The sequence below is a fragment of the Trachemys scripta genome, chromosome 10 (assembly GCF_013100865.1).
Source record: "Trachemys scripta elegans isolate TJP31775 chromosome 10, CAS_Tse_1.0, whole genome shotgun sequence".
NCBI lineage: Eukaryota > Metazoa > Chordata > Testudines > Emydidae > Trachemys > Trachemys scripta.
The window spans coordinates 69,835,103-69,847,231 of NC_048307.1; the positions used below are offsets into that span (position 1 = coordinate 69,835,103).

General features: G+C 48.3%; 1 protein-coding gene across 7 annotated transcripts in view; it reads right to left on the reverse strand.

Annotated features, from left to right (window-relative positions):
• The window catches only part of ARNT2 (aryl hydrocarbon receptor nuclear translocator 2), a 137,772-nt gene extending 132,114 nt beyond the window's left edge, over window positions 1-5,658 (reverse strand). For 4 of the 7 annotated variants that reach the window (XR_004647578.1, XR_004647576.1, XR_004647577.1 and 1 more), the window contains exon 1: window positions 5,381-5,658. Coding sequence is in view for 4 of the 7 variants with exons in the window: in XM_034784949.1 (XP_034640840.1) it covers window positions 5,381-5,411 (31 nt within the window). In the remaining 3 variants the exon portion in view is untranslated. The remainder of the gene's footprint in view (window positions 1-5,380) is intronic. The other 3 variants (XM_034784950.1, XM_034784952.1, XM_034784953.1) reach the window with 3 other exon arrangements.
• Between the last annotated feature and the right edge of the window lie 6,471 nt (window positions 5,659-12,129).

Below are 12,129 nucleotides of genomic sequence, written 5' to 3' on the forward strand. Positions count from 1 at the left end.
TATATCCAATTATATAGTCTCAAAGATTTCTGAAGCCTAATACACTGGAGTAGGTTAAAAAAAAATTCAAGACTTTTTAAAGGCAAAATTAATGCTCATAAAAGATGCCAGATTGACAGCTTAAAAAAAAAAAACAGCCTCTGTACATCTACAGAACAGGCAACAGCAGTACCTCAAAATCTAATGGATAATTAGGAGGACTAATAATGATATAGGGAAGTATTAATTTATCTCCATTTTATAGAGTAGGAATCGGAGTGTAAACCGCCAAATGTCACACACAATAAGCTATTGACAGGAACAGAACCCAGATCTCCTGAAACCCAGTCCAGTGCTTTCATCACAAGTCCAGTCTTCCTCACTTTCAACACAGAACAGGTGAAACCACGTCCGTGGGTGACATAATACTTTATTCACCACAGTTTCAGTCCTTGGCCTCTCTGCTGAGAATTCCAACAACAGAGCTGGAGGGCTTGTCTAGACAAAGAGCATGCAGCTCTGGGATGTCCATCTACTCAGTACTAGCCTGCCATGCACTAACTGAAGTGGACCGGGCTGCCCTGCACTAAAAGCTCCCAAGTGTGCTTTGATCTACCCCATTTTCAGCACCCAAGTACGCACAAAGTTTTAGTGCTGAAAGTCTACATGGACAGCACAGTCAGGGGGAGGGATGACCCCCGGCACCCTGGCTACTCCCCCTCCTTGAAGTGCAGGCTCTTGGTCCCCACTCTGCTCTCTCCCACCCCCACATCCTCCAGGGGCTGCGTGTGCAAGGACCCCCAGGCTGTGCACTTGTAACTAAATAACCCATTAAATGCAGATGAAGACTTGGGAGAGGAAGAAAGGGCTAGCTTCAAAGCAAGTGGACATTGGTGTAATAATTGAACGTCAAAGATTCAAGATGCATTCCTCACTCACCGTCAACAAAGGAAACCCACACATGGGTAAAAGCACTGACAGCTTGCTTTCTGTGTGGAAAAACTAAAAATATGGATTCAGGGAATGATCCTGCATCCTGTTGTTTGGATACTCACAGGGAAGCGTTCCAGATGCAAGACAGAGATTTCCAAAGTTATTTTGGGTAACCCTGAGAGACTTATGGAAAACTAGCAGATTACCACATCTCTGCTATTATCTTGGACTTACAATACTTAATGTATTTTACTTGCTTTAACCTCTCCATAACTCATTAGCTAATAAACCATTAGTTAATTAGAGAAATTGGCTGCCTGCATTGTCTTTGGTGTGAGATTGAGAGTATCCATTGAGCTGGAGTAAGTGACTGACCCTTTGGGGCTGATGTGCAATGTGATATTTGGTATAGCCACCAGTATCACAAAGTCCAGTTTGTGAGGGAAGGTAGCCTAAGGGGATGTTTGTGACTCCATGGTAAGACTAATATAGTGATCCAGGAGGGCACATTTGTTACTGGCTTGGTGAAATCTAATTACTGAATATACCACCAGTTTGGATGTCTGTCCTATTTTCTGACAGTCTGACTTGAGATTGGCATTCACAGTTGTGAGCCACTCCAGACAGCGTGACACCAGCACCTTCCTTAAGGGGGTTCCCCACTACAAAAAAAAGAATAGGCCACAGAAAAGCAAATATAGCAGCAGGCTGCATTTCCTTTCCCAGATAACATCTATGGAAGAAGATTACACTCTGTGTGGACACAAGGTTCTGTGCTATTAGATCCCAATGTAGGTTCATGGGAAGATCACATTTAAAAATCAGATGCATCTACTATTACAGAACACCAAGTGTTTCCTTTTCTGATATTATATTCCCCATATCATGGTAATTTTCTTCCATTAACCTAGAATTTGACCAATCTACAGCTACCATGTAATATGTGTGGTGTAATGTCCTGCCTAAATTATCAGCTTTTATGAGAATAAAAAGCTATTCAAATTAGAAATAATTATTAAAGGCTCTTAAGTTAATGGCTCTATTGTCCTTCTGTAACACAATGGGCCAGGTCATCAACTGGTATATACTGGCACAGCTATCACTGAAGTTAATGGAGCTACCAATTTACACCACCTAAGGATCTGTCTCCAAACAAATGCAGCCATAAAATCCTACTACTAAGGCTACCACAACACACTGCCAAATTTGCAATGGCTTTCATTTCAGTTTGTCTGCACTGCTTGGCAGTATATCTAAACACATGTTTATTCTCTGTGGCTTGTATAATGTTAAGACTACAATGGAAACCTTGGTAGTTCAAACATGGTGCTCTCTATCTTTGTGCCTCAAAAAAGACTTACTAGTCACAACAATAACTTTCACACACTGAGAATTCAGGGGTGTAGTTTACAACTGGTGGTTGATAAATTTGCCTTTCAGCTCAGGAGGTCTGTGCTTAGCTCATGAGTGAAAAGATGTCTGTCATCTCAGTACCATCAGTGGGGCATATTGGTTCATATCACAAAACCACCACACCATTCCTCACACTTCAGGATGGCTGGCAGCCTCTGCTTAGGCAAATTAAGTGTGATAGGTATTTGTAAACCTTCCTGGGAACTAAGCACTGTACACCTTCATTATGTTTGCCTCCTGCCTGTCTCATTCGTAATCATTAAATCCAGAATGTGTCCCAAAATGAACAAAGTATATTTAAAATTCCTATAAGTAATCATCAGTCACAGCATGGAGGTACAACACAAGGATCTCTACACCTATTACGGCCTTCGTTGTGGCTACATAGGGTATGTATGTTAAGACAGGGCAGCCTCTCAGGCCTGACTCCACATCTAGATGCCACAGGAATCTTTGTGACAGTCACAGATAGGTCAGCATGGACAGTATTGAAGAGGGAGGGGCCAAATATGCATTAGCCCCGGCAAATGGTACAAGTAGCACTGAGAAGCTGTGTCCCCTATTATACTATGTAGCCTGATACAGTGGCTAGGAGGCAGGATGCAATCTTGCACCCTTGACCCTAAATTGGGGAAAGTGGATTTCAATTGCTCATTCTACTTCACTCCACATGCGCTAAAGCTCATTTACTCTGACTCTGTGTGGGTGAAGTGAATTTCACCTTTAACACATATGATATTGTAGGTTGGGAGCTAAATAATATTCACTTAATGACCTGTCATCAAATATTGATTTTCACTGAATATTTGGAATTCTGAAATTAAAAATGTATCTTAAGGGGTAAGGGCCTGAGCCTGAGCCTACTCTACTAACACAGGAAGCCAAACACTCACTGAGCCAAATTCATTGCTCACATAATTCCACTGACTTCAATGTGAATACACACGTGAGTAAGAAGAACAGCATTCAGTCCCAAGAATATGGGCCAAATTCTGCCATCCTTAATCAAGCAGAACTCTTATTGCTTCCAACGAGCGCTTAACTAGACCACATCGAAGACGCAAGAATTTGGCCATATATTATTAAACTATCAAAAACTAGAATCACAACCATTGTATATTTTTGTAAGCCTACCACTCATTTGCTTGGAGCCCAACAGAATTTCAACTGCCCCATTACAATTTAGTTAAGGATTTTTTTAATTAAGCAAAGCACACTTTTATAATATGCACATGGACAATTTGCTCAAAATTGCTTTACTACATGATGCATTCATTTAAACAATAGCAGGCATTGTATCTAATGGTAACAGAATATATTTATATTTCATAGAATTTTCATTTGACTGCATCTACAGCAGGGATTGGCAACCTTTGGCACGCAGCCCACCAGGGAAAGCCGCTGGCGGGCCAGGACGGTTTGTTTACCTGCAGCGTCTGCAGGTTCGGCCGATCGCAGCTCCCACTGGCCGTGGTTTGCGGTCCCAGGCCAATGGGGGCTGTGGGAAGGGCGGCCAGCACATCCCTCGGCCCGCATGTTTGCCGCAGCCCCCATTGGCCTGGGACGGTGAACCGCAGACAGTGGGAGCTGCGATCGGCCGAACCTGCACAGGCTGCAGGTAAACAAACCGTCCAGGCCCGCCAGCGGCTTTCCCTGATCAGCAGTAATGCTCCTAATAATGAGCGCCACAAAAATCCAACACAGGAGATGTTTCTGAGTTCCTTCTAGTGATAAAAATGGTTAAGAAATGTATTGCTACACTTGCACAGGAAAAAAAAAAAAAAAGAAAAAAGAAAAAAATACACCCTCACACAAAAACCACCCACCACACACATTGCCAAAATGTATGTCTTCAATATTTTGACTCCAAGCAAATGTTTTACAGCTCAGTTATACCACCCCCCTCCCCATATATATTAGTGTTAACAGTAGAAATTCTTTGATATCCTTAGCTATAGCATGGCTAAGGAAGGGCTATTCAACAACACGCAGTATTGCTCTTACATTGCATCACATATGAAACTCACTCATTTTGTATTACTCAAACGTATTTTCTGCATATAACCCCATATTTTCTCTTCCCCCCCCCCCAATTTGATTGTTCATGTTTATGCAGAATTTTAATTATCACCATTTACCCAAGAAAGTCAGTGTAAGCATTTTGAGTTAGCTCTAGGTACATGGGCTACTGGAAACTGACAATATTTTCTTTAGAGGTACACAGTGTTGTATAGGAACCTTTATTTTTGAACCCCTAAAATATTTCAAATGGAGGCAAAGACCCCTTTGGAAATCTTAGGCATAGTCTGGGGACCTCCAGGGGTCCACACGTTGAGAACCACTGGTCTAGGAAACACTCTGGCTCAATATTATTTTAGGATCAAAATTAAAGGGGTGAAAATAGCTCTGTGCCTGAAACAGGCTCTGTTACATCCCCGAACTTTCCACCATTGTTATCCACCAACAGCGAGCTCCTTTACAATTCCAGAGAGAGAAATGATCTTTCTCCATCCAGGGGAGTGGCCTTGGAAGCATATAGAACTCTGGAAACTCACAGCCAAATGCGTCCCTGGTGTTATTCCAATTAAGTGACTGGAGATACACCCAGCGGTGAATGGGGCCCAAGATGCCCACACGGGATCACACAGAAAACTGGCCCTGAGCTGTTGGATCCCGGGCGAGAAGGGGGCGTGGGAGAGATGCTGAACTTCGGGACCTGGGATTCGCCCCTGCCGATGGCTGGTTAGTGGTTACTCCTCCCCAGATGACAATACGCCGATCTCTTCCCTACCCCTGCTCGGCCGCTGCCCTCCAGGCGAACAACCCGCCCACCTCTCCCTAGTAAGGCAAGGGGGGCACCGCGCCTCTGTAGCACTCGGGGTCGGGGACAGCGGCCAGGCTCGCCTCCTTCCCCCGGGTCCCTCTCTCAGCCCGGCCCCGGCCACCCTGCCCCGCGTACGGGCGCGGCGAGCGGAGGAGGCGCTGGCCGAGGGGCCGCAGGGGGTGGCGCCGATGTCCCGCAGGGCAGGGGGCGGCAGCCGCCGCCGCTACTCACCGGGAGGATTTACAGCCGCCGGCGTTGCCATCTTGTCTCGGAGGCGAATTAAGATAAATGCGGGGGGTGGGGGGCGATGCTCTGCGCAGCCCGGGCCGGCGGGGGAGGAGGAGCGAGCCCCGAGGCTGCCAGCCACACAAAGGGCCGGGCGCGCAGGGCGCAGCGCAGCGCCCTGGAGGGGGAAGGAAGGGGGGGGGGGGTGGCGGCTCCTTGTTGCCTTGGCGCTCAGGCTCCCTGCGCAAAGCGGCCCAAGATGTCTGATGCGCCCGCTTCGCTTCTGCTCATGCTCCAACGCCCCGGGCGGCTCTAGCGAGCATGTGCCGGGCGCCCGCACATGTGCGTTGGGACGGGGAAGCCGCTGCCCTCTGCCTGGCCCCCCGAGCCCGGCTCGTTCCGGTGCAGCGAGGCTCCAGCACGCCCGGCTCCACAGCTGTGACCCGGGGGGAAGAGACACCAGGCTGGGCCGCTAGCCTCTGGCTCAGGCGGTAGGGTGACAGGGCAGCAGATGTGAAAAATGAGGATGAGGGTGGGGGGTAATAGGAGCCTATATAAGAAAAAGATCCCCCAAAATTGGGACTGTCCCTATAAAATCGGGGCATCTGGTCACCCTAGCCGGCGGGAATCAGCTGGCCAGCTTGGGGCTGCTTCGCCGGGCCATGGGTGCCCATCCCTGACAAAGCAGCAGGTCGCAGTGCAGCCTGAGTGTGTCTTTCCTTCTCTCCCTGCATGGAAAAGGCTGGGATAATTTGTCTTCTCCCTCCGGTTTCAGATTTTGGAACAGAAAAAAATCAATTATGGTGCCTGTGGATAGAGCTCTGAAAACATCTGCGCAATGTGCATGGCCCTCAAAAAAGCTAACACTGTGCGGAACCATCCGAAGCGAGAGAGACTCTGACAGAAAATATCATAATCTTACATAACACCATGGTACCTCTCCCCCCCTTGCCAACTCTCCAGGATTGTCCTGAAGTCTCCAGGAATTAAAGATTAATCTTTAATTAAAGTATTATGTCATGATAAAACCTCCAGGAATACTGTCAACCAGAATTGGCAACCTTTCCCCCACCTTGAATACTGCGTGCAGTTCTGGTTGGCCCAACTCAAAAAAAGATGCATTAGAATGGGAAACGGTATAGTGAAGGCACCAAAAAGGATCGGGGGTATGGAACAGTTTCCATATAAGGTGGATTAAAGAGACTTGGAATTTTCAGCTATGAAAAGAGACGACTAAGACAGCATAGAATCATAGAATCATAGAATATCAGAGTTGGAAGGGACCTCAAGAGGTCATCTAGTCCAACCCCCTGCTCAAAGCAGGACCAATTCCCAGCTAAATCATCCCAGCCAGGGCTTTGTCAAGCCGGGCCTTAAAAACCTCCAAGGAAGGAGACTCTACCACCTCCCTAGGTAACGCATTCCAGTGTTTCACCACCCTCCTAGTGAAATAGTTTTTCCTGATATCCAACCTGGACCTCCCCCACTGCAATTTGAGACCATTGCTCCTTGTTCTGTCATCTGCCACCACTGAGAACAGCCGAGCTCCATCCTCTTTGGAACCCCCCTTCAGGTAGTTGAAGGCTGCTATCAAATCCCCCCTCATTCTTCTCTTCTGGAGACTAAACAATCCCAGTTCTCTCAGCCTCTCCTCATAAGTCATGTGCTCCAGACCCCTAATCATTTTTGTTGCCCTCCGCTGGACTCTTTCCAATTTTTCCACATCCTTCTTGTAGTGTGGGGACCAAAACTGGACACAGTATTCCAGATGAGGCCTCACCAATGTCGAATAAAGGGGAACAATCACGTTCCTCGATCTGCTGGCAATGCCCCTACTTATACAGCCCAAAATGCCGTTAGCCTTCTTGGCAACAAGAGCACACTGTTGACTCATATCCAGCTTCTCGTCCACTGTGACCCCTAGGTCCTTTTCAGCAGAACTGCTACCTAGCCATTCGGTCCCTAGTCTGTAGCAGTGCATGGGATTCTTCCGTCCTAAGTGCAAGACTCTGCACTTGTCCTTGTTGAACCTCATCAGGTTTTTTTCTGCCCAATCCTCTAATTTGTCTAGGTCCCTCTGTATCCGATCCCTACCCTCTAGTGTATCTACCACGCCTCCTAGTTTAGTGTCATCTGCAAACTTGCTGAGAGTGCAGTCCACACCATCCTCCAGATCATTAATAAAGATATTAAACAAAACCGGCCCCAGGACCGACCCTTGGGGCACTCCACTTGAAACCGGCTGCCAACTAGACATGGAGCCATTGATCACTACCCGTTGAGCCCGACGATCTAGCCAGCTTTCTATCCACCTTACAGTCCATTCATCCAGCCCATACTTCTTTAACTTGGTGGCAAGAATACTGTGGGAGACCGTATCAAAAGCTTTGCTAAAGTCAAGAAATAACACATCCACTGCTTTCCCCTCATCCACAGAGCCAGTTATCTCATCATAGAAGGCAATTAGGTTAGTCAGGCACGACTTCCCCTTCGTGAATCCATGCTGACTGTTCCTGATCACTTTCCTCTCCTCCAAGTGCTTCAAAATGGATTCCTTGAGGACCTGGTCCATGATTTTTCCAGGGACTGAGGTGAGGCTGACCGGTGTGTAGTTCCCCGGATCCTCCTTCTTCCCTTTTTTAAAGATGGGCACTACATTAGCCTTTTTCCAGTCATCTGGGACCTCCCCCGATCGCCACGAGTTTTCAAAAATAATGGCTAATGGCTCTGCAATCTCACCCGCCAACTCTTTTAGCACCCTCGGATGCAGCGCATCCGGCCCCATGGACTTGTGCACGTCCAGTTTTTCTAAATAGTCACGAACCACTTCTTTCTCCACAGAGGGCTGGTCACCTTCTCCCCATGCTGTACTGCCCAGTGCAGCAATCTGGGAGCTGACCTTGTGCGTGAAGACAGAGGCAAAAAAATCATTGAGTACATTAGCTTTTTCCACATCCTCTGTCACTAGGTTGCCTCCCTCATTCAGTAAGGGGCCCACACTTTCCTTGATTTTCTTCTTGTTGCTAACATACCTGAAGAAACCCTTCTTGTTACTCTTAACATCTCTTGCTAACTGCAACTCCAAGTGTGATTTGGCCTTCCTGATTTCACTCCTGCACGCCTGAGCAATATTTTTATACTCCTCCCTGGTCATTTGTCCAATCTTCCACTTCTTATAAGCCTCTTTTTTGCATTTAAGATCAGCAAGGATTTCACTGTTTAGCCAAGCTGGTCGCCTGCCATATTTACTATTCTTTCTACACATCGGGATGGTTTGTTCCTGCAACCTCAATAAGGATTCTTTAAAATACAGCCAGCTCTCCTGGACCCCTTTGCCCTTCATGTTGTTTTCCCAGGGGATCCTGCCCATCTGTTCCCTGAGGGAGTCAAAGTCTGCTTTTCTGAAGTCCAGGGTCCGTATTCTGCTGCTCTCCTTTCTTCCTTGTGTCAGGATCCTGAACTCGACCACCTCATGGTCACTGCCTCCCAGGTTCCCATCCACTTTTGCTTCCCCTACTAGTTCTTCCCTGTTTGTGAGCAGCAGGTCAAGAAAAGCTTTGCCCCTAGTTGGTTCCTCCAGCACTTGCACCAGGAAATTGTCCCCTACACTTTCCAAAAATTTCCTGGATTGCCTGTGCACCGCTGTATTGCTCTCCCAGCAGATATCAGGGTGATTAAAGTCTCCCATGAGAACCAGGGCCTGTGATCTAGCAATTTCTGCTAGTTGCCAGAAGAAAGCCTCGTCCACCTCATCCCCCTGGTCTGGTGGTCTATAGCAGACTCCAACCACGACATCACCCTTGTTGCTCCCACTTCTCAACTTTATCCAGAGACTCTCAGGTTTTTCTGCAGTATCATACCGGAGCTCTGAGCAGTCATACTCCTCTCTTACATACAACGCAACTCCCCCACCTTTTCTGCCCTGCCTGTCCTTCCTGAACAGTTTATATCCATCCATGACAGTACTCCAGTCATGTGAGTTATCCCACCAAGTCTCTGTTATTCCAATCACATCATAGTTCCTTGACTGTGCCAGGACTTCCAGTTCTCCCTGCTTGTTTCCCAGGCTTCTTGCATTTGTGTATAGGCACTTAAGATAACTCAATGATCGTCCCTCTTTCTCAGCATGAGACAGGAGTCCTCCCCTCTTGCGCTCTCCTGCTTGTGCTTCCTCCCAGGATCCCATTTCCCCACTTACCTCAGGGCTTTGGTCTCCTTCCCCCGGTGAACCTAGTTTAAAGCCCTCCTCACTAGGTTAGCCAGCCTGCTGGCGAAGATGCTCTTCCCTCTCTTCGTTAGGTGGAGCCCATCTCTGCCTAGCACTCCTTCTTCTTGGAACACCATCCCATGGTCGAAGAATCCAAAGCCTTCTCTCCGACACCACCTGCGTAGCCATTCGTTGACTTCCACGATTCGACGGTCTCTACCCCGGCCTTTTCCTTGCACAGGGAGGATGGACGAGAACACCACTTGCGCCTCAAACTCCTTTATCCTTCTTCCCAGAGCCACGTAGTCTGCAGTGATCCGCTCAAGGTCATTCTTGGCAGTATCATTGGTGCCCACGTGGAGAAGCAGGAAGGGGTAGCGATCCGAGGGCTTGATGAGTCTCGGCAGTCTCTCCGTCACATCGTGTATCCTAGCTCCTGGCAAGCAGCAGACCTCTCGGTTTTCCCGGTCAGGGCAGCAGATAGATGACTCAGTCCCCCTGAGGAGGGAGTCCCCGACCACCACCACCCTCCTCCTCCTCTTGGGAGTGGTGGTCGTGGAACCCCCATCCCTAGGACAGTGCATCTTTTGCCTTCCAATCGGTGGAGTCTCCTTCTGCTCCCTTCCCTCAGATGGGCCATCTAGTCCACTCTCCGCATTAGCACCTGTAGAGAGAACATGGAAACGATTCCTCACCTGTATCTCCATTGCTGGTGCATGGACGCTCCTCTTTCTTCTTCTGGAGGTCACATGCTGCCAAACCTCCTCACAATCCTTCTGTCCCTGCTCCGCCTGCTCTGAATCTTCAGAACATTGTGGCCGTAGAAGCATCTCCTGACGTCTGTCCAGGAAATCTTCATTTTCCCTTATGCAACGCAGAGTCGATACTTGTTTCTCCAGCCCTCGAACCTTCTCCTCCAGTATGGAGACCAGCTTGCACTTTGTACAGACAAAGTCGCTTCTGTCCTGCGGAAGAAAGACAAACATGGCACAACCTGTGCAGGTTACAACAGCTGATCGCTCACCTTCCATATCACCGTCCTCTTAGGAGCTTCCTCAACTGTTGCAGGAATTACTCGGAGAAACCTGCAGATGAAAGCCTCAGTGCGCTCTCCCTAGGCGAACTCCCGCTGTTAGCCTCTGCTGTTCGCCGCTCAGCTGGTTCGCTGCTGACTGCCCTTATATACCAGTCAGGCCCACTCAAGGCCCAGCTGGAACAAAGCACTCCCAATTCACACTTTTCAAACAAACAAGCAAGCAATCAAGCACACGGTCAAACTGACCAACTGTCCCAGCAGCAGACACTCAGATACTCACCAACACAGCCCCCCTAATGCAGCACTTAGCGTACCTCCTCTCGGACAGCTCCCAGGCAAACTCCCGCTGTTAGCCTCTGCTGTTCGCCGCATATGATAGAGACCTATAAAATCATGACTGGTATGGAGAAAATGAATAAGGAAGTGTTATTGACTCCTTCACATAACACAAGAACCAAGGGTCATCCAATGAAATTAAGGGGCAGCAGGTTTAAAGCAAAGTAAAGGCAGTACTTCTTCATATAGTTCACTTGTGGAACTCATTGCCAGGGGATGATATGAAGGCCAAAATTATAATAATGTTCAAATAGGAATTAGAAAAGTTTATGGAGGATAGGTCCCTCAATGGCCATTAGCCAAGATGGTCAGGGATACAACCCCATGCTCTGGTTGGCCCTGGACTCTGACTTCCAGAATCGAACACCCATGGGAAAGAGGGGAAGTCGGTGCCTATGCCTGGCATTGGTCACAGTCGGAAGACAGGATATGGACTAGAACTAGATGGACTATTGGTCTGAACCAGTGTGGCTGTTCTTATATAAAGTGCCTTAGTCTTTCCTTTCTCTCACTGATTGCGTACTTACTCTTCTTCGAGTTTGCAATGCACAGAGCATCTTTCAATCTCCACCTCTGGTTATGGTCCCTTAACATATTAGGAAAAAGTCTGTATTAGCTTTGCACATTTCAAAGCAGTGACGGAGCATAATAGTGTGATAATTCTGTGCAGAGAGCTGTAGAGGTCTGTCTTGTTCTTTTAGATTTGGCCATTCTAGACACTTATACAGTGGTGTTAGGAGTTGCTATAATGTCTTAAGCATTTTTCAATTTGGGAGAGGGGTGTTTGCACCTATCTCCAGGAAGCTAATGTTGCTGACCCCTGCATGTGATAATATTAGATCTAGGAGTAAATCATAGGTTTAGAGCAGGGGTCGGCAACGTTCGGCACGCGGCTCGCCAGGGTAAGCACCCTGGCGGGCCGGGCTAGTTTTATTTACCTGCTGACGTGGCAGGTTCGGCAGATCGCGGCCCCTACTGGCCGCGGTTCGCCGTCCCGGCCCAATGGAGGCGGCGAGAAGCTGCGGCCAGCACATCGCTTGCCCGCGCCACTTCTCGCCGCCCCCATTGGCCCGGGACGGCGAACCACGGCCAGGAGGCCGCGATCGGCCGAACCTGCCATGTCAGCAGGTAAATAAAACTGGCCCGGCCCGCCAGGGTGCCTACCCTGGCGAGCCG